This window comes from Oncorhynchus nerka, linkage group LG27 (genome assembly GCF_034236695.1).
Source record: "Oncorhynchus nerka isolate Pitt River linkage group LG27, Oner_Uvic_2.0, whole genome shotgun sequence".
NCBI lineage: Eukaryota > Metazoa > Chordata > Actinopteri > Salmoniformes > Salmonidae > Oncorhynchus > Oncorhynchus nerka.
In genome coordinates, this window is record NC_088422.1 from 2644574 (window position 1) to 2668654 (window position 24081).

General features: G+C 51.0%; 1 protein-coding gene across 1 annotated transcript in view; it reads left to right on the top strand.

Moving 5' to 3' along the window:
• Positions 1 to 24081, top strand: part of LOC115111147 (atrial natriuretic peptide receptor 3-like) — a 127239-nt gene that overhangs the window by 95224 nt on the left and 7934 nt on the right. The window contains 5 exon segments of the mRNA XM_065011319.1: positions 4953 to 4968; positions 4971 to 5087; positions 8552 to 8646; positions 16143 to 16263; positions 22630 to 22714. Of these exon segments, the coding sequence (XP_064867391.1) occupies positions 4953 to 4968; positions 4971 to 5087; positions 8552 to 8646; positions 16143 to 16263; positions 22630 to 22714 (434 nt within the window).

Here is a 24081-nt window from a genome sequence, read left to right on the forward strand (position 1 = left end):
TAGCATCGCTACTCTGGACGGTTCTGACTTAGAAAATACAAATACCTACAGTAGGTGTCTGGTTAGACTGTAAACTCTCCTTCCAGACTCACATTAAGCATCTCCAATCCAGAATTAAATCTAGAATCGGCTTCCTGTTTTGTCACCCAAGCCACATATAGTACGACCTGTATGCTCTCATTGGCTGGCCCTCACTACATATCTGTCACCAAACCCACTGGTTCCAGGTCATCTATATGTCTATGCTAGGTAAAGCCCCGCCTTATCTCAGCTCACTGGTCACCATTGCAACACCCACCCATAGCACGTGCTCCAGCAGGTATATCTCACTGGTCATCCCCAAAGCCAACACTTGCTTTGGCCGCCTTTCCTTCCAGTTCTCTGCTGCCAATGACTGGAACAAAAATCTCTGAAGCTGGAGACCCATACCTCCCTCTCTAACTTTAAGCATCAGCTATCTGAGCAGCTTACCGATCACTGTACCTGTACACAGCCAATCTGTAAATAGCCAATCCATCTACCTCATCCCCATATTGTTATTTATACTCTTGCTCTTTTGCACCCCAGTATCTCTACTTGCACATCACCATCTGCACATCTATCACTCCAGTATTAATGCTAAGTTGTAATTATTTTCACCTCTAGGGCCTATTTATTGCCTTACCTCCCTAGTCTTCTACACACATAGATATTTATATTTTTCTTTCTCTTGTGTTATTGACTGTACTTTTGTTTATGTGTAACTCTGTGTTGTTGTTTGTGTCTCACTGCTTTGCTTTATCTTGGCCAGGTCGCAGTTGTAAATGAGAACTTGTTCTCAACTGGCCTACCTGGTTAAATAAAGTGTTCTCAACTGGCCTACCTGGTTAAATAAAGGTGTTCTCAACTGGCCTACCTGGTTAAATAAAGGTGTTCTCAACTGGTCTACCTGGTTAAATAAAGGTGTTCTCAACTGGCCTACCTGGTTAAATAAAGGTGTTCTCAACTGGCCTACCTGGTTAAATAAAGGTGTTCTCAACTGGCCTACCTGGTTAAATAAAGGTGTTCTCAACTGGCCTACCTGGTTAAATAAAGGTGTTCTCAACTGGCCTACCTGGTTAAATAAAGGTGTTCTCAACTGGCCTACCTGGTTAAATAAAGGTGTTCTCAACTGGCCTACCTGGTTAAATAAAGGTGTTCTCAACTGGCCTACCTGGTTAAATAAAGGTGTTCTCAACTGGCCTACCTGGTTAAATAAAGGTGTTCTCAACCTGGTTAAATAAAGGTGCCAACTACCTGGTTAAATAAAGGTGTTCTCAACTGGCCTACCTGGTTAAATAAAGGTGTTCTCAACTGGCCTACCTGGTTAAATAAAGGTGTTCTCAACTGGCCTACCTGGTTAAATAAAGGTGTTCTCAACTGGCCTACCTGGTTAAATAAAGGTGTTCTCAACTGGCCTACCTGGTTAAATAAAGGTGTTCTCAACTGGCCTACCTGGTTAAATAAAGGTGTTCTCAACTGGCCTACCTGGTTAAATAAAGGTGTTCTCAACTGGCCTACCTGGTTAAATAAAGGTGTTCTCAACTGGCCTACCTGGTTAAATAAAGGTGTTCTCAACTGGCCTACCTGGTTAAATAAAGGTGTTCTCAACTGGCCTACCTGGTTAAATAAAGGTGTTCTCAACTGGCCTACCTGGTTAAATAAAGGTGTTCTCAACTGGCCTACCTGGTTAAATAAAGGTGTTCTCAACTGGCTGGTTAAATAAAGGTGTTCTCAACTGGTTAAAATAAAGGTGTTCTCAACTGGCCTACCTGGTTAAATAAAGGTGTTCTCAACTGGCCTACCTGGTTAAATAAAGGTGTTCTCAACTGGCCTACCTGGTTAAATAAAGGTGTTCTCAACTGGCCTACCTGGTTAAATAAAGGTGTTCTCAACTAGCCTACCTGGTTAAATAAAGGTGTTCTCAACTAGCCTACCTGGTTAAATAAAGGTGTTCTCAACTGGCCTACCTGGTTAAATAAAGGTGTTCTCAACTGGCCTACCTGGTTAAATAAAGGTGTTCTCAACTGGCCTACCTGGTTAAATAAAGGTGTTCTCAACTGGCCTACCTGGTTAAATAAAGGTGTTCTCAACTGGCCTCCCTGGTTAAATAAAGGTGTTCTCAACTGGCCTCCCTGGTTAAATAAAGGTGTTCTCAACTGGCCTACCTGGTTAAATAAAGGTGTTCTCAACTGGCCTACCTGGTTAAATAAAGGTGTTCTCAACTGGCCTACCTGGTTAAATAAAGGTGTTCTCAACTGGCCTACCTGGTTAAATAAAGGTGTTCTCAACTGGCCTACCTGGTTAAATAAAGGTGTTCTCAACTGGCCTACCTGGTTAAATAAAGGTGTTCTCAACTAGCCTACCTGGTTAAATAAAGGTGTTCTCAACTAGCCTACCTGGTTAAATAAAGGTGTTCTCAACTGGCCTACCTGGTTAAATAAAGGTGAAAAAAATATATATAATAATATATATTACTGAAAGGAAGTAAAGACACATAGTTACAGTTGATTAAAGATTGTTTTAGAAAACTGATTACTGTGTTGGAAAATGGAGGTGAGATGAACCTTGGTTCCTCCATGAATCATCTGGCTTAGAGGAAACCACGTAGAACGAGGTAGAGCATGTTGTTTTGCCCCATTAGAACGCAGGTCTTCTACAGGACCACGCTATGAGATGGGTATCACACACAATGACGCACTGTGTCTAAGTGGAATGGAAAACATTTCAATATCTTTTTTTTTTTTTTTTTTTTTTGTGAAAACAAATATAGACCAAATTGTTTGTTTAGTAAGAGACTGTGTATGCGGAGGAACTCATTATTTTTCTAGTACTTAGGTTGTAAATTGCCAGTGAAAAGAAAATTATGACTGTGATTTTCTGTGGTGTTTCATGACTGATATGGTAAGCAGTGGGCATTTTGTTTCCACAAACACAAAAACAGAAATCAGGCTGAAATAATCACAGTTTTTCTTTGTTAATGACGTAGAAGATCATACAACTCTATGATACTAGACATTACTAACCTATACCCCCTCTATATAGCCTTGTTATTGTGTTACTTATAATTATTTTTGAAACTTTATTTGGTCAATATTTTCTTAACTCAACTGCGCTGTTGGTTAAGGGCTTGTAAGTCAGCATTTCACAGTAAGGTGTCACGACTTCCGCTGAAGTTGGCTCTCCTGCCTGTTGGGGCGGTGCTCGGCGGTCGTCGTCACCGTCCTACTAGCCGCTACCGATCCCTTTTTCGTTTGTCTGTTGGTTTTGTCTTATTAGTTTGACCTGTGTGTATTTTGGTTTAATTAGCTTCCCTATATGTAGTAGGTTGTCCCGCCCTTGTTTTGTGCGGGATTGTTTTTGTTACTCTGTTGGTTGTGGTTTTCATGTTTTGTATTCTCCGGACTGTTTGGTCCTGTGTTTGGGCTGGTCTGTTCTATGCGCCCTGTATGTTGGCGTGACCGTTTTTTGGCCGGAGAATAAATCACGATATACTGAACCCTGCTCTCTGCGCCTGATTCCAACCCACCACTCCTAGTAGGCTGTGACAATTACATCCTGATTCCAAACCACCACTCCTAGTAGGCTGTGACAATTACATCCTGATTCCAACCCACCACTCCTAGTAGGCTGTGACAATTACATCCTGATTCCAACCCACCACTCCTAGTAGGCTGTGACAATTACATCCTGATTCCAACCCACCAATCCTAGTAGGCTGTGACAATTACATCCTGATTCCAACCCACCACTCCTAGTAGGCTGTGACAATTACATCCTGATTCCAACCCACCACTCCTAGTAGGCTGTGACAATTACATCCTGATTCCAACCCACCACTCCTAGTAGGCTGTGACAATTACATCCTGATTCCAACCCACCAATCCTAGTAGGCTGTGACAATTACATCCTGATTCCAACCCACCCCTCCTAGTAGGCTGTGACAATTACATCCTGATTCCAACCCACCACTCCTAGTAGGCTGTGACAATTACATCCTGATTCCAACCCACCACTCCTAGTAGGCTGTGACAATTACATCCTGATTCCAACCCACCACTCCTAGTAGGCTGTGACAATTACATCCTGATTCCAACCCACCACTCCTAGTAGGCTGTGACAATTACATCCTGATTCCAACCCACCACTCCTAGTAGGCTGTGACAATTACATCCTGATTCCAACCCACCACTCCTAGTAGGCTGTGACAATTACATCCTGATTCCAACCCACCACTCCTAGTAGGCTGTGACAATTACATCCTGATTCCAACCCACCACCACAATTACATCCTGATTCCAACCCACCCCTCCTAGTAGGCTGTGACAATTACATCCTGATTCCAACCCACCACTCCTCGTAGGCTGTGACAATTACATCCTGATTCCAACCCACCACTCCTAGTAGGTTGTGACATAAGGTCTAGTAGGTTGTGACACCCCTGTTGTATATTCGGCGCATGTGACAAATAAAGTTCGATTTGATTTGAATCATTATTCTGAGATGTTACCTATGCATTGGAATTCAGTGTTTCCCCTGCCATCACCAGATTGGGGCGGGGACAACCTCTTCTGTACCTTACCCTACCATCCTCTGTTATCAGCTCTCCTTCCTCCCATCATCCCCCTCCCTCCCTCCCTTCAATAAATTGCCAAATTAGTTGTTGGCAGTTGCCTTGACAACCTGAGTAAAGAGGAACGAATCCATCTAAGAGACTTTGCATCTGGGTCCAATGTTTTCTTCTCATTAATCACTCTAAAGTATTTGAAGGCCAGAGACCCACTGCAAGACAACACCGTGTTTATATAGTATGAAAGGACTATCTGTTTTTGGTTTCTTTATTTGATGAATCTGTCATTCATTCATTAGTTTCATCTCTTATCTTCATGTATTATTATGATTCTAATATTCCTGTCTGTTGTCTCCCCCTCCAGATCAACATGTTTGTGGAAGGTTCCATGATGCATTGCTGCTGTACGCCCTGGCGCTGCACGAAGCCATCAGGAACGGCCTCACCAAGAAGGACGGAGCAGAGATCACCTATCGTATGTGGAACAGAACATTTGAAGGTAAAAAAAATAAAAAAAACTCATTATTAAACCTGTCCCAATGGCACCCTATTCCTTACACAGTGAGGTACGTGTCCCAATGGCACCCTATTCCTTACACAGTGAGGTACGTGTCCCAATGGCACCCTATTCCTTACACAGTGACATACGTGTCCCAATGTCACCCTATTCCTTACACAGTGAGGTACGTGTCCCAATGCCACCCTATTCCTTACACAGTGAGATACGTGTCCCAATGCCACCCTATTCCTTACACAGTGAGATACGTGTCCCAATGGCACCCTATTCCATACACAGTGAGGTACGTGTCCCAATGGCACCCTATTCCTTACACAGTGAGATACGTGTCCCAATGGCACCCTATTCCTTACACAGTGAGATACGTGTCCCAATGGCACCCTATTCCTTACACAGTGAGATACGTGTCCCAATGGCACCCTATTCCTTACACAGTGAGATACGTGTCCCAATGGCACCCTATTCCTTACACAGTGAGGTACGTGTCCCAATGGCACCCTATTCCTTACACAGTGAGGTACGTGTCCCAATGGCACCCTATTCCTTACACAGTGAGATACGTGTCCCAATGTCACCCTATTCCTTACACAGTGAGGTACGTGTCCCAATGGCACCCTATTCCTTACACAGTGAGGTACGTGTCCCAATGGCACCCTATTCCTTACACAGTGAGATACGTGTCCCAATGGCACCCTATTCCTTACACAGTGAGATACGTGTCCCAATGGCACCCTATTCCTTACACAGTGAGGTACGTGTCCCAATGGCACCCTATTCCTTACACAGTGAGGTACGTGTCCCAATGCCACCCTATTCCTTACACAGTGAGGTACGTGTCCCAATGGCACCCTATTCCTTACACAGTGAGGTACGTGTCCCAATGGCACCCTATTCCTTACACAGTGAGGTACGTGTCCCAATGGCACCCTATTCCTTACACAGTGAGGTACGTGTCCCAATGGCACCCTATTCCTTACACAGTGAGATACGTGTCCCAATGGCACCCTATTCCTTACACAGTGAGATACGTGTCCCAATGGCACCCTATTCCTTACACAGTGAGGTACGTGTCCCAATGGCACCCTATTCCTTACACAGTGAGGTACGTGTCCCAATGCCACCCTATTCCTTACACAGTGAGGTACGTGTCCCAATGGCACCCTATTCCTTACACAGTGAGATACGTGTCCCAATGTCACCCTATTCCTTACACAGTGAGATCCCAATGGCACCCTATTCCTTACACAGTGAGATACGTGTCCCAATGGCACCCTATTCCTTACACAGTGAGATACGTGTCCCAATGGCACCCTATTCCTTACACAGTGAGGTACGTGTCCCAATGCCACCCTATTCCTTACACAGTGAGGTACGTGTCCCAATGTCACCCTATTCCTTACACAGTGAGGTACGTGTCCCAATGGCACCCTATTCCTTACACAGTGAGATACGTGTCCCAATGGCACCCTATTCCTTACACAGTGAGGTACGTGTCCCAATGCCACCCTATTCCTTACACAGTGAGATACGTGTCCCAATGGCACCCTATTCCTTACACAGTGAGATACGTGTCCCAATGGCACCCTATTCCTTACACAGTGAGGTGTCCCAATGGCACCCTATTCCTTACACAGTGAGGTACGTGTCCCAATGCCACCCTATTCCTTACACAGTGAGGTACGTGTCCCAATGGCACCCTATTCCCACAGTGAGGTACGTGTCCCAATGCCACCCTATTCCTTACACAGTGAGGTACGTGTCCCAATGTCACCCTATTCCTTACACAGTGAGTGTGTCCCAATGGCACCCTATTCCTTACACAGTGAGGTACGTGTCCCAATGGCACCCTATTCCTTACACAGTGAGGTACGTGTCCCAATGTCACCCTATTCCTTACACAGTGAGGTACGTGTCCCAATGTCACCCTATTCCTTACACAGTGAGGTACGTGTCCCAATGGCACCCTATTCCTTACACCGTGAGGTACGTGTCCCAATGGCACCCTATTCCTTACACAGTGAGGTACGTGTCCCAATGGCACCCTATTCCTTACACAGTGAGGTACGTGTCCCAATGGCACCCTATTCCTTACACAGTGAGGTACGTGTCCCAATGGCACCCTATTCCTTACACAGTGAGGTACGTGTCCCAATGGCACCCTATTCCTTACACAGTGAGATACGTGTCCCAATGGCACCCTATTCCTTACACAGTGAGGTACGTGTCCCAATGGCACCCTATTCCTTACACAGTGAGGTACAGTCCCAATGTCACCCTATTCCTTACACAGTGAGGTACGTGTCCCAATGTCACCCTATTCCTTACACAGTGAGGTACGTGTCCCAATGGCACCCTATTCCTTACACAGTGAGATACGTGTCCCAATGTCACCCTATTCCTTACACAGTGAGGTACGTGTCCCAATGTCACCCTATTCCTTACACAGTGAGGTACGTGTCCCAATGGCACCCTATTCCTTACACAGTGAGATACGTGTCCCAATGGCACCCTATTCCTTACACAGTGAGATACGTGTCCCATTGTCACCCTATTCCTTACACAGTGAGGTACGTGTCCCAATGGCACCCTATTCCTTACACAGTGAGGTACGTGTCCCAATGGCACCCTATTCCTTACACAGTGAGATACGTGTCCCAATGGCACCCTATTCCTTACACAGTGAGGTACGTGTCCCAATGGCACCCTATTCCTTACACAGTGAGGTACGTGTCCCAATGGCACCCTATTCCTTACACAGTGAGGTACGTGTCCCAATGGCACCCTATTCCTTACACAGTGAGGTACGTGTCCCAATGGCACCCTATTCCTTACACAGTCCAGCATTCTGTCTCTCCAGACCTGTTAACTAAAAAGTCATATCCCCAGACCTGTTAACCAGAAAACTGTTGAAATCCCCCAGCTTTCCTTTGCAGAATGTGTGTAGGATTGCAGCACCAGAATATCTCCTCAAGACAACAGAATATGAAAGCTAAACTACAATTAATGTGTTGTCTAATTGGAGGGGGATGAGTCAGAGGCAACACTGACTACAGTGTTGCCTTTCATCTGTAATGATTAGATTGCAGTCGCAGAGCACATGTCCACTGGACAAACCGGTTAAGAGGCCAAACCGCCACATTGCCAGCTCTTAAATAACGATGTTTTGATCAGTAGGAATTGTCAAGAACAGGGTCATATTTTCTTGTTAATAGAAATAATATTTTTTTAAATGCCAAACATTTGGGAAAACAGGCGGAGGGATTCAATTACAATTCTTGGAGGGCCTGCCAACACAAACGGCGGGAGGAGAGATGGGATTTCCTGTTCTATTGGCCGGTGATGGAATTTCTCCATTCCGCTCTCTGTTTTCCTTGGAATGTTGGGCTCTTGTAGCTAATTAATTCTGCCATTCTTTACATGCCGCTGGTCCTCTGGTCGCTGGGCAGGCATCGCAGGCCAGGTGTCTATGGACTTCAACGGGGACAGATACGGAGACTTCTCTGTGATGAGCATGACCAACACAGAGGCAGGCACCTATGAGGTAAGAACAGGGCCTCAACCTAATCCTGAACCTCCTGCGTGGCTCTTGATCACGGCCGTCATTCATAGAGCGTCCCAGAGAAGGATCTAGGATCAGGTCATAAAGAGTCTCTCAGTAGGAGTGGTGATCTAGGATCAGGTCATAAAGAGTCTCTCAGTAGGAGTGGTGATCTAGGATCAGGTCATAAAGAGTCTCTCAGTAGGAGTGGTGATCTAGGATCAGGTCATAAAGAGTCTCTCAGTAGGAGTGGTGATCTAGGATCAGGTCATAAAGAGTCTCTCACTAGGAGAGGTGATCTAGGATCAGGTCATAAAGAGTCTCTCAGTAGGAGTGGTGATCTAGGATCAGGTCCCACCTGTCTATGTGATTGTGTTAATAATAATAATCTAAAAAGCAAACCGACCCTATACCTATGATGTAAGAACAGATAACTTCAACCTAATCCTGTAACCTCCTGAGTCCCCAGTGATCCGACGGGTTTAAACCATATACTGCCATTTGTCTTGTCAAATGCCCCCTTATAGATTCTCTTCATAAAGGACTGTACATTGAAAAACAATGTAACTGGGAATCAAATTGGTATGCAAATACTCCAATATTTCACAATAATGCTTGGCAATCGCGAGGGCCGTCTTTTGCATCCCCCTATGTTCCAAATGTGTAATCCGTACCCTATCCATGTCATAGATAGTAATGGTTTGAAAGAAATTCCAAGATATTACATTTAGATTTGAAATGGGATGAAGGGTTGGGGGGAAATGGGATGAGGGGTTGGGGGAAATGGGATGAGGGGTTGGGGGAAATGGGATGAGGGGTTGGGGAAATGGGATGAGGGGTTGGGGGAATGGGATGAGGGGTTGGGGGAAATGGGATGAGGGGTTGGGGGAAATGGGATGAGGGGTTGGGGGAATGGGATGAGGGGTTGGGGGAAATGGGATGAGGGGTTGGGGGACTGGGATGAGGGGTTGGGGGAATGGGGGGTTGGGGGACTGGGATGAGGGGTTGGGGGACTGGGATGGGACGTTGGGGGACTGGGATGGGACACTGGGGGAATGGGATGGGACGTTGGGGGAATGGGGGGTTGGGGGACTGGGATGAGGGGTTGGGGGACTGGGATGGGACGTTGGGGGACTGGGGGGTTGGGGGACTGGGATGGGACGCTGGGGGACTGGGGGGTTGGGGGACTGGGATGGGACGCTGGGGGAATGGGGGGTTGGGGGACTGGGATGAGGGGTTGGGGGAATGGGATGAGGGGTTGGGGGAATGGGATGAGGGGTTGGGGGAATGGGATGAGGGGTTGGGGGACTGGGATGAGGGGTTGGGGAGAATGGGATGAGGGGTTGGGGAGAATGGGATGAGGGGTTGGGGGAATGGGATGAGGGGTTGGGGGAATGGGATGAGGGGTTGGGGGACTGGGATGAGGGGTTGGGGGAATGGGATGAGGGGTTGGGGGAATGGGATGAGGGGTTGGGGGACTGGGATGAGGGGTTGGGGGAATGGGATGAGGGGTTGGGGGAATGGGATGAGGGGTTGGGGGAATGGGATGAGGGGTTGGGGAGAATGGGATGAGGGGTTGGGGAGAATGGGATGAGGGGTTGGGGGAATGGGATGAAGGGTTGGGGGAAATGGGATGAGGGGTTGGGGACTGGGATGGGACGCTGGGGAATGGGATGGGACGTTGGGGGAATGGGATGTTGGGGGAATGGGGGGTTGGGGGAATGGGATGGGACGTTGGGGGACTGGGGGGTTGGGGGACTGGGATGGGACGCTGGGGGAATGGGGGGGTTGGGGGACTGGGATGGGACGCTGGGGGAATGGGATGGGACGTTGGGGGACTGGGATGGGACACTGGGGGAATGGGATGGGACGTTGGGGGAATGGGATGGGATGTTGGGGGACTGGGGGGGTTGGGGGACTGGGATGGGACGTTGGGGGACTGGGATGTTGGGGAATGGGATGGGACGCTTGGGGGATTGGGGGTTTGGGGGACTGGGATGAGGGTTTGGGGGACTGGGATGGGATGTTGGGGGACTGGGATGGGATGTTGGGGGACTGGGATGGGATGTTGGGGGAATGGGATGGGACCCTGGGGGATGGGACCCTGGGGGAATGGGATGGGACCCTGGGGAATGGGATGGGACCCTGGGGGAATGGGATGGGACCCTGGGGGAATGGGATGGGACCCTGGGGGAATGGGATGGGACCCTGGGGGGAACCCTGGGGATGGGACCCTGGGGGAATGGGATGGGACCCTGGGGGAATGGGATGGGACCCTGGGGGGGAATGGGACCCTGGGGAATGGGGGGAATGGGATGGGACCCTGGGGAATGGGATGGGGGGGGAATGGGATGGGACCCTGGGGGAATGGGATGGGACCCTGGGGAATGGGATGGGACCCTGGGGATGGGACCCTGGGGAATGGGATGGGACCCTGGGGGAATGGGATGGGACCCTGGGGGAATGGGATGGGACCCTGGGGGGAATGGGATGGGACCCTGGGGGAATGGGATGGGACCCTGGGGGAATGGGATGGGACCCTGGGGGAATGGGATGGGACCCTGGGGGAATGGGATGGGACCCTGGGGGAATGGGATGGGACCCTGGGGGAATGGGATGGGACCCTGGGGGAATGGGATGGGACCCTGGGGGAATGGGATGGGACCCTGGGGGAATGGGATGGGACCCTGGGGGGAATGGGATGGGACCCTGGGGGAATGGGATGGGACCCTGGGGGAATGGGATGGGACCCTGGGGGAATGGGATGGGACCCTGGGGGAATGGGATGGGACCCTGGGGGAATGGGATGGGACCCTGGGGGAATGGGATGGGACCCTGGGGGAATGGGATGGGACCCTGGGGGAATGGGATGGGACCCTGGGGGAATGGGATGGGACCCTGGGGGAATGGGATGGGACCCTGGGGGAATGGGATGGGACCCTGGGGGACCCTGGGGAATGGGATGGGACCCTGGGGGAATGGGATGGGACCCTGGGGGAATGGGATGGGACCCTGGGGGAATGGGATGGGACCCTGGGGGAATGGGATGGGACCCTGGGGGAATGGGATGGGACCCTGGGGGAATGGGATGGGACCCTGGGGGAATGGGATGGGACCCTGGGGGAATGGGATGGGACCCTGGGGGAATGGGATGGGACCCTGGGGGAATGGGATGGGGGAATGGGATGGGACCCTGGGGGAATGGGGGACCCTGGGGAATGGGATGGGACCCTGGGGGGACCCTGGGGAATGGGATGGGACCCTGGGGGAATGGGATGGGACCCTGAATGGGATGGGACCCTGGGGGGGATGGGACCCTGGGGGAATGGGATGGGACCCTGGGGGAATGGGATGGGACCCTGGGGAATGGGATGGGACCCTGGGGGAATGGGATGGGACCCTGGGGGAATGGGATGGGACCCTGGGGGAATGGGATGGGACCCTGGGGGAATGGGATGGGACCCTGGGGGAATGGGATGGGACCCTGGGGAAATGGGATGGGACCCTGGGGGAATGGGATGGGACCCTGGGGGAATGGGATGGGACCCTGGGGGAATGGGATGGGACCCTGGGGGGAATGGGATGGGACCCCTGGGGGAATGGGATGGGACCCTGGGGGAATGGGATGGGACCCTGGGGAATGGGATGGGACCCTGGGGGAATGGGATGGGACCCTGGGGGAATGGGATGGGACCCTGGGAATGGGATGGGACCCTGGGGGAATGGGATGGGACCCTGGGGGAATGGGATGGGACCCTGGGGGAATGGGATGGGACCCTGGGGGGAATGGGATGGGACCCTGGGGGAATGGGATGGGACCCTGGGGGAATGGGATGGGACCCTGGGGGAATGGGATGGGACCCTGGGGGGAATGGGATGGGACCCTGGGGGAATGGGATGGGACCCTGGGGGAATGGGATGGGACCCTGGGGGAATGGGATGGGACCCTGGGGGAATGGGATGGGACCCTGGGGGAATGGGATGGGACCCTGGGGGAATGGGATGGGACCCTGGGGGAATGGGATGGGACCCTGGGGGAATGGGATGGGACCCTGGGGGATGGGATGGGACCCTGGGGGAATGGGATGGGACCCTGGGGGGGAACCCTGGGATGGGACCCTGGGGGAATGGGATGGGACCCTGGGGGAATGGGATGGGACCCTGGGGGAATGGGATGGGACCCTGGGGAATGGGATGGGACCCTGGGGGAATGGGATGGGACCCTGGGGGAATGGGATGGGACCCTGGGGGAATGGGATGGGACCCTGGGGGAATGGGATGGGACCCTGGGGGAATGGGATGGGACCCTGGGGGAATGGGATGGGACCCTGGGGGAATGGGATGGGACCCTGGGGGAATGGGATGGGACCCTGGGGGAATGGGATGGGACCCTGGGGGAATGGGATGGGACCCTGGGGGAATGGGATGGGACCCTGGGGGAATGGGATGGGACCCTGGGGGAATGGGATGGGACCCTGGGGGAATGGGATGGGACCCTGGGGGAATGGGATGGGACCCTGGGGGAATGGGATGGGACCCTGGGGGAATGGGATGGGACCCTGGGGGAATGGGATGGGACCCTGGGGGGAATGGGATGGGACCCTGGGGGAATGGGATGGGACCCTGGGGAATGGGATGGGACCCTGGGGGAATGGGATGGGACCCTGGGGGATGGGATGGGACCCTGGGGGAATGGGATGGGACCCTGGGGGAATGGGATGGGACCCTGGGGGAATGGGATGGGACCCTGGGGGAATGGGATGGGACCCTGGGGGAATGGGATGGGACCCTGGGGGAATGGGATGGGACCCTGGGGGAATGGGATGGGACCCTGGGGGAATGGGATGGGACCCTGGGGGAATGGGATGGGACCCTGGGGGAATGGGATGGGACCCTGGGGGAATGGGATGGGACCCTGGGGGAATGGGATGGGACCCTGGGGGAATGGGATGGGACCCTGGGGGAATGGGATGGGATGGGACCCTGGGGGAATGGGATGGGACCCTGGGGGAATGGGATGGGACCCTGGGGGAATGGGATGGGACCCTGGGGAATGGGATGGGACCCTGGGGGAATGGGATGGGACCCTGGGGGGGATGGGACCCTGGGGGAATGGGATGGGACCCTGGGGGAATGGGATGGGACCCTGGGGGAATGGGATGGGACCCTGGGGAATGGGATGGGACCCTGGGGGAATGGGATGGGACCCTGGGGGATGGGATGGGACCCTGGGGAATGGGATGGGACCCTGGGGAATGGGATGGGACCCTGGGGGAATGGGATGGGACCCTGGGGGAATGGGATGGGGGGGACCCTGGGGGAATGGGATGGGACCCTGGGGGAATGGGATGGGACCCTGGGGAATGGGATGGGACCCTGGGGGAATGGGATGGGACCCTGGGGAATGGGATGGGGGGGAATGGGATGGGACCCTGGGGAATGGGATGGGACCCTGGGGAATGGGATGGGACCCTGGGGGAATGGGATGGGACCCTGGGGGAATGGGATGGGACCCTGGGGAATGGGATGGGACCCTGGGGGAATGGGATGGGACCCTGGGGGAATGGGATGGGACCCTGGGGGAATGGGATGGGACCCTGGGGAATGGGATGGGACCCTGGGGAATGGGATGGGACCCTGGGGAATGGGATGGGACCCTGGGGGAATGGGATGGGACCCTGGGGAATGGGATGGGACCCTGGGGGAATGGGATGGGACCCTGGGGGAATGGGATGGGACCCTGGGGGAATGGGATGGGACCCTGGGGGAATGGGATGGGACCCTGGGGAATGGGATGGGACCCTGGGGGAATGGGATGGGACCCTGGGGAATGGGATGGGACCCTGGGGGAATGGGATGGGACCCTGGGGAATGGGATGGGACCCTGGGGGAATGGGATGGGACCCTGGGGGAATGGGACCCTGGGGGAATGGGATGGGACCCTGGGGGAATGGGATGGGACCCTGGGGGAATGGGATGGGACCCTGGGGGAATGGGATGGGACCCTGGGGGAATGGGATGGGACCCTGGGGGAATGGGATGGGACCCTGGGGGAATGGGATGGGACCCTGGGGAATGGGGATGGGACCCTGGGGGAATGGGATGGGACCCTGGGGGAATGGGATGGGACCCTGGGGGAATGGGATGGGACCCTGGGGGGAATGGGATGGGACCCTGGGGAATGGGATGGGACCCTGGGGGAATGGGATGGGACCCTGGGGGAATGGGATGGGACCCTGGGGGATGGGATGGGACCCTGGGGGAATGGGATGGGACCCTGGGGGAATGGGATGGGACCCTGGGGGAATGGGATGGGACCCTGGGGGAATGGGATGGGACCCTGGGGATGGGACCCTGGGGGAATGGGATGGGACCCTGGGGGAATGGGATGGGACCCTGGGGGGATGGGACCCTGGGATGGGACCCTGGGGGGGAATGGGATGGGACCCTGGGGGAATGGGATGGGACCCTGGGGGAATGGGATGGGACCCTGGGGGAATGGGATGGGACCCTGGGGGAATGGGATGGGACCCTGGGGGAATGGGATGGGACCCTGGGGGAATGGGATGGGACCCTGGGGGAATGGGATGGGACCCTGGGGGAATGGGATGGGACCCTGGGGGAATGGGATGGGACCCTGGGGGAATGGGATGGGACCCTGGGGAATGGGATGGGACCCTGGGGGAATGGGATGGGACCCTGGGGAATGGGATGGGACCCTGGGGGAATGGGATGGGACCCTGGGGGAATGGGATGGGACCCTGGGGGAATGGGATGGGACCCTGGGGGGAACCCTGGGGAATGGGATGGGACCCTGGGGGAATGGGATGGGACCCTGGGGGAATGGACCCTGGGGGAATGGGATGGGACCCTGGGGGAATGGGATGGGACCCTGGGGAATGGGATGGGACCCTGGGGGAATGGGATGGGACCCTGGGATGGGACCCTGGGGGAATGGGATGGGACCCTGGGGGAATGGGATGGGACCCTGGGGGAATGGGATGGGACCCTGGGGAATGGGATGGGACCCTGGGGGAATGGGATGGGACCCTGGGGGAATGGGATGGGACCCTGGGGGGAATGGGATGGGACCCTGGGGGATGGGATGGGACCCTGGGGGGATGGGATGGGACCCTGGGGGGAATGGGATGGGACCCTGGGGGAATGGGATGGGACCCTGGGGGAATGGGATGGGACCCTGGGGGAATGGGATGGGACCCTGGGGGAATGGGATGGGACCCTGGGGGAATGGGATGGGACCCTGGGGGAATGGGATGGGACCCTGGGGGAATGGGATGGGACCCTGGGGGAATGGGATGGGATCACTTCTTTCAGTTTCTTTACGTGCTGTGTTTATTGTTACTGATGATCTTAATGATCTTTATATTTATGGACCTTTTTTTGAGTTGCAGCCAACAGGAAAATGCTAACAGAGTATGAGATTGACTGTCTTTGTTTCAGAGGTCTGTAGCTAACCTCTTTGGTGTTTGTGTTTTCAGACGGTGTGTAACTACTTTGGTGTGAACGAGAGTTTCCAGATGCTTCCGGTGTTCAATCCTGAACTCTTCACACTGAAAGGACGGCACAGAGTGCACCACACAGACCTGCCAGACAAATCATGTAAATTATCTCTAATATACAGGGACAAGAAAAACTATGTGAACCTTTTGGAATTACCTGGATTTCTGCATTAATTGGTCATAAAATTTGATCTGACCTTCATCTTAGTCACAAAAATAGACAAAAACACAGTGTGCTTAAACTAATAAGACACAAATTATTGTGTATGTCTCCACCCCTACACGCACCAACAAACAGACCTGTTCTGTTCTCTCTGTCTCCACTGACAAACAGACCTGTCCTGGTCTCTCTGTCTCCACTAACAAACAGACCTGTCCTGTTCTATCTGTCTCCAATAACAAACAGACCTGTCCTGTTGTCTCTGTCTCCACTAACAAACATACCTGTCCTGTTGTCTCTGTCTCCACTAACAAACAGACCTGTCCTGTTGTCTCTGTCTCCAATAACAAACATACATGTCCTGTTGTCTCTGTCTCCACTAACAAACAGACCTGTCCTGGTCTCTCTGTCTCCACTAACAAACAGACCTGTCCTGGTCTCTCTGTCTCCACTAACAAACAGACCTGTCCTGTTGTCTCTGTCTCCACTAACAAACATACCTGTCCTGTTGTCTCTGTCTCCACTAACAAACATACCTGTCCTGTTGTCTCTGTCTCCACTAACAAACAGACCTGTCCTGTTGTCTCTGTCTCCACTAACAAACAGACCTGTCCTGGTCTCTCTGTCTCCACCAACAAACAGACCTGTCCTGTTCTCTCTGTCTCCACTGACAAACAGACCTGTTCCTTTCTCTCTGTCTCCACTGACAAACAGACCTGTCCTGGTCTCTCTGTCTCCACTAACAAACATACCTGTCCTGTTCTCTCTGTCTCCACTAACAAACAGACCTGTCCTGTTCTCTCTGTCTCCAATAACAAACAGACCTGTCCTGTTCTCTCTGTCTCCACTAACAAACAGACCTGTCCTGTTCTCTCTGTCTCCAATAACAAACAGACCTGTCCTGTTCTCTCTGTCTCCACTAACAAACAGACCTGTCCTGTTCTCTCTGTCTCCACCAACAAACAGACCTGTCCTGGTCTCTCCTTGTCTCCACTAACAAACAGACCTGTCCTGTTCTCTCTGTCTCCACTAACAAACAGACCTGTCCTGTTCTCTCTGTCTCCAATAACAAACAGACCTCTCCTGTTCTCTCTGTCTCCACTAACAAACAGACCTGTCCTGTTCTCTCTGTCTCCACTAACAAACAGACCTGTCCTGTTCTCTCTGTCTCCAATAACAAACAGACCTGTCCTGTTCTCTCTGTCTCCACTAACAAACAGACCTGTCCTGTTCTCTCTGTCTCCACCAACAAACAGACCTGTCCTGTTCTCTCTGTCTCCACCAACAAACACAGACCTGTCCTGTTGTCTCTGTCTCCACTAACAAACAGACCTGTCCTGGTCTCTCCTTGTCTCCACTAACAAACAGACCTGTCCTATTCTCTCTGTCTCCACTAACAAACAGACCTGTCCTGTTCTCTCTGTCTCCAATAACAAACAGACCTGTCCTGTTCTCTCTGTCTCCACTAACAAACAGACCTGTCCTGTTCTCTCTGTCTCCACCAACAAACACAGACCTGTCCTGTTGTCTCTGTCTCCACTAACAAACAGACCTGTCCTGGTCTCTCTGTCTCCACTAACAAACAGACCTGTCCTGGTCTCTCTGTCTCCACTAACAAACAGACCTGTCCTGTTGTCTCTGTCTCCACTAACAAACATACCTGTCCTGTTGTCTCTGTCTCCACTAACAAACATACCTGTCCTGTTGTCTCTGTCTCCACTAACAAACAGACCTGTCCTGTTGTCTCTGTCTGCACTAACAAACAGACCTGTCCTGGTCTCTCTGTCTCCACTAACAAACAGACCTGTCCTGTTCTCTCTGTCTCCACCAACAAACAGACCTGTCCTGTTCTCTCTGTCTCCACTGACAAACAGACCTGTTCTTTTCTCTCTGTCTCCACTGACAAACAGACCTGTCCTGGTCTCTCTGTCTCCACTAACAAACATACCTGTCCTGTTCTCTCTGTCTCCACTAACAAACAGACCTGTCCTGTTCTCTCTGTCTCCAATAACAAACAGACCTGTCCTGTTCTCTCTGTCTCCACTAACAAACAGACCTGTCCTGTTCTCTCTGTCTCCAATAACAAACAGACCTGTCCTGTTCTCTCTGTCTCCACTAACAAACAGACCTGTCCTGTTCTCTCTGTCTCCACCAACAAACAGACCTGTCCTGGTCTCTCCTTGTCTCCACTAACAAACATACCTGTCCTGTTCTCTCTGTCTCCACTAACAAACAGACCTGTCCTGTTCTCTCTGTCTCCAATAACAAACAGACCTGTCCTGTTCTCTCTGTCTCCACTAACAAACAGACCTGTCCTGTTCTCTCTGTCTCCAATAACAAACAGACCTGTCCTGTTCTCTCTGTCTCCACTAACAAACAGACCTGTCCTGTTCTCTCTGTCTCCACCAACAAACAGACCTGTCCTGGTCTCTCCTTGTCTCCACTAACAAACAGACCTGTCCTGTTCTCTCTGTCTCCACTAACAAACAGACCTGTCCTGTTCTCTCTGTCTCCAATAACAAACAGACCTGTCCTGTTCTCTCTGTCTCCACTAACAAACAGACCTGTCCTGTTCTCTCTGTCTCCACTAACAAACAGACCTGTCCTGTTCTCTCTGTCTCCAATAACAAACAGACCTGTCCTGTTCTCTCTGTCTCCACTAACAAACAGACCTGTCCTGTTCTCTCTGTCTCCACCAACAAACAGACCTGTCCTGTTCTCTCTGTCTCCACCAACAAACACAGACCTGTCCTGTTGTCTCTGTCTCCACTAACAAACAGACCTGTCCTGGTCTCTCCTTGTCTCCACCAACAAACACAGACCTGTCCTGTTCTCTCTGTCTCCACTAACAAACAGACCTGTCCTGGTCTCTCCTTGTCTCCACTAACAAACAGACCTGTCCTGTTGTCTCTGTCTCCACTAACAAACAGACCTGTCCTGGTCTCTCTGTCTCCACTAACAAACAGACCTGTCCTGGTCTCTCTGTCTCCACTAACAAACAGACCTGTCCTGTTGTCTCTGTCTCCACTAACAAACATACCTGTCCTGTTGTCTCTGTCTCCACTAACAAACATACCTGTCCTGTTGTCTCTGTCTCCACTAACAAACAGACCTGTCCTGTTGTCTCTGTCTGCACTAACAAACAGACCTGTCCTGGTCTCTCTGTCTCCACTAACAAACAGACCTGTCCTGTTCTCTCTGTCTCCACCAACAAACAGACCTGTCCTGTTCTCTCTGTCTCCACTGACAAACAGACCTGTTCTTTTCTCTCTGTCTCCACTGACAAACAGACCTGTCCTGGTCTCTCTGTCTCCACTAACAAACATACCTGTCCTGTTCTCTCTGTCTCCACTAACAAACAGACCTGTCCTGTTCTCTCTGTCTCCAATAACAAACAGACCTGTCCTGTTCTCTCTGTCTCCACTAACAAACAGACCTGTCCTGTTCTCTCTGTCTCCAATAACAAACATACCTGTCCTGTTCTCTCTGTCTCCACTAACAAACAGACCTGTCCTGTTCTCTCTGTCTCCACCAACAAACAGACCTGTCCTGGTCTCTCCTTGTCTCCACTAACAAACATACCTGTCCTGTTCTCTCTGTCTCCACTAACAAACAGACCTGTCCTGTTCTCTCTGTCTCCAATAACAAACAGACCTGTCCTGTTCTCTCTGTCTCCACTAACAAACAGACCTGTCCTGTTCTCTCTGTCTCCAATAACAAACAGACCTGTCCTGTTCTCTCTGTCTCCACTAACAAACAGACCTGTCCTGTTCTCTCTGTCTCCACCAACAAACAGACCTGTCCTGGTCTCTCCTTGTCTCCACTAACAAACAGACCTGTCCTGTTCTCTCTGTCTCCACTAACAAACAGACCTGTCCTGTTCTCTCTGTCTCCAATAACAAACAGACCTGTCCTGTTCTCTCTGTCTCCACTAACAAACAGACCTGTCCTGTTCTCTCTGTCTCCACTAACAAACAGACCTGTCCTGTTCTCTCTGTCTCCAATAACAAACAGACCTGTCCTGTTCTCTCTGTCTCCACTAACAAACAGACCTGTCCTGTTCTCTCTGTCTCCACCAACAAACAGACCTGTCCTGTTCTCTCTGTCTCCACCAACAAACACAGACCTGTCCTGTTGTCTCTGTCTCCACTAACAAACAGACCTGTCCTGGTCTCTCCTTGTCTCCACTAACAAACAGACCTGTCCTGTTCTCTCTGTCTCCAATAACAAACAGACCTGTCCTGTTCTCTCTGTCTCCACCAACAAACAGACCTGTTCTGTTCTCTCTGTCTCCACTAACAAACATACCTGTCTGACACATCATGTAAATTCAAGTTTAGTCTCAGATGTTTAATGTAGGGGTTCAGTGCTTGACATGGGACTCGCGAGTACGGTTTATATTTAGATGCAGGAGCTCTACAATACTTTAGAGCTAATAAAGGAAACAGAAGCTCTAGCCTGCAGGTATTCAGCTCAAGCCTGCAGGTATTCAGCTCTAGCCTGCAGGTATTCAGCTCTAGCATGCAGGTATTCAGCTCTAGCATGCAGGTATTCAGATCTAGCATGCAGGTATTCAGATCTAGCATGCAGGTATTCAGATCTAGCATATAGGTATTCAGATCTAGCCTGCAGGTATTCAGATCTAGCCTGCAGGTATTCAGCTCAAGCCTGCAGGTATTCAGCTCAAGCCTGCAGGTATTCAGCTCTAGCATGCAGGTATTCAGATCTAGCATGCAGGTATTCAGATCTAGCATGCAGGTATTCAGATCTAGCATATAGGTATTCAGATCTAGCCTGCAGGTATTCAGATCTAGCCTGCAGGTATTCAGCTCAAGCCTGCAGGTATTCAGCTCAAGCCTGCAGGTATTCAGCTCTAGCATGCAGGTATTCAGCTCTAGCATGCAGGTATTCAGCTCTAGCATGCAGGTATTCAGCTCAAGCCTGCAGGTATTCAGCTCTAGCATGCAGGTATTGAGATCTAGTATGCAGGTATTCAGCTCTAGCATGCAGGTATTCAGATCTAGCATGCAGGTATTCAGCTCTAGCATGCAGGTATTCAGATCTAGCATGCAGGTATTCAGCTCAAGCCTGCAGGTATTCAGCTCAAGCCTGCAGGTATTCAGCTCTAGCATGCAGGTATTCAGCTCTAGCATGCAGGTATTCAGCTCTAGCATGCAGGTATTCAGCTCAAGCCTGCAGATATTCAGCTCTAGCATGCAGGTATTCAGATCTAGCATGCAGGTATTCAGATCTAGCATGCAGGTATTCAGCTCTAGCATGCAGGTATTCAGATCTAGCATGCAGGTATTCAGCTCTAGCATGCAGGTATTCAGCTCTAGCATGCAGGTATTCAGCTCTAGCATGCAGGTATTCAGATCTAGCATGCAGGTATTCAGCTCTAGCATGCAGGTATTCAGCTCTAGCATGCAGGTATTCAGATCTAGCATGCAGGTATTCAGATCTAGCATGCAGGTATTCAGCTCTAGCATGCAGGTATTCAGATCTAGCATGCAGGTATTCAGCTCTAGCATGCAGGTATTCAGATCTAGCATGCAGGTATTCAGCTCTAGCATGCAGGTATTCAGCTCTAGCATGCAGGTATTCAGATCTAGCATGCAGGTATTCAGCTCTAGCATGCAGGTATTCAGCTCTAGCATGCAGGTATTCAGCTCTAGCATGCAGGTAATCAGATCTAGCATGCAGGTATTCAGCTCTAGCATGCAGGTATTCAGATCTAGCATGCAGGTATTCAGATCTAGCATGCAGGTATTCAGATCTAGCATGCAGGTATTCAGCTCTAGCATGCAGGTATTGAGATCTAGTATGCAGGTATTCAGATCTAGCATGCAGGTATTCAGCTCTAGCATGCAGGTATTGAGATCTAGTATGCAGGTATTCAGCTCTAGCATGCAGGTATTCAGCTCTAGCATGCAGGTATTCAGATCTAGCATGCAGGTATTCAGCTCTAGCATGCAGGTATTCAGATCTAGCATGCAGGTATTCAGCTCTAGCATGCAGGTATTCAGCTCTAGCATGCAGGTATTCAGCTCTAGCATGCAGGTATTCAGCTCTAGCATGCAGGTATTCAGATCTAGCATGCAGGTATTCAGCTCCGGTTTTCGATATACATTTTAAATCATCCTCCACACGATGAGCTTGTCTGAGGTAGTCCCCTAAGGGCAGAATACCTGCACACCCCACCTATCTGACACTCCAGACAATCAAGTTAAAAATATAGTGTATCACAGGTGTGTAGCAGAGGTGTCGTTAGCCTAACTAATAGCCTCCGTCTTCCTCTCCGAGCAGGTGGACTAGGAGTATCTGCTGTTACTGGGATCGTAGTGGGAGCTCTGCTGGGGACTGCTCTGCTCATAACCTTCTACTTCATCAGGTAAAACAGAATTTCAACTGCTTAAACTGAAAGTTACGTTCAGTGGTGTTTGGCTCATTTCAACTGGATTCGAGCTTAATTTTAACCTCAAAGACAGCACTGATCTATTGGAAAAGCATAATGACTGACAGCTATAGGGGGAATACAGACATGACAACTATAGGGGGAATACAGACATGACATCTATAGGGGGAATACAGACATGACATCTATAGGGGGAATACAGACATGACATCTATAGGGGGAATAGAGACATGCCAGCTATAGGGGGAATACAGACATGACATGTATAGGGGGAATACAGACATGACAGCTATAGGGGGAATACAGACATGACATCTATAGGGGGAATACAGACATGACATCTATCGGGGGAATACAGAGATGACATGTATAGGGGGAATACAGACATGACAGCTATAGGGGGAATACAGACATGACATCTATAGGGGGAATAGAGACATGACAGCTATAGGGGGAATACAGACATGACATCTATAGGGGGAATACAGACATGACATCTATAGGGGGAATACAGACATGACATCTATAGGGGGAATACAGACATGACATCTATAGGGGGAATACAGACATCTATAGGGGGAATACAGACATCTATAGGGGGAATACAGACATGACAGCTATAGGGGGAATACAGACATGACAACTATAGGGGGAATACAGACATGACATCTATAGGGGGAATACAGACATGACAGCTATAGGGGGGATACAGACATGACAGCTATAGGGGGAATACAGAATTGACATCTATAGGGGGAATACAGACATGACATCTATAGGGGGAATACAGACATGACATCTATAGGGGGAATACAGTCATGACATCTATAGGGGGAATAGAGACATGACAGCTATAGGGGGAATACAGACATGACATGTATAGGGGGAATACAGACATGACAGCTATAGGGGGAATACAGACATGACAACTATAGGGGGAATACAGACATGACAGCTATAGGGGGAATACAGACATGACATCTATAGGGGGAATAGAGACATGACAGCTATAGGGGGAATACAGACATGACAACTATAGGGGAATACAGACATGACATCTATAGGGGAATACAGAGATGACATGTATAGGGGAATACAGACATGACAGCTATAGGGGAATACAGACATGACATCTATAGGGGAATGCAGACATGACATCTATAGGGGAATACAGACATGACAGCTATAGGGGAATACAGACATGACATGTATAGGGGGAATACAGACATGACAGCTATAGGGGGAATACAGACATGACAACTATAGGGGGAATACAGACATGACATCTATAGGGGGAATACAGAGATGACATGTATAGGGGGAATACAGACATGACAGCTATA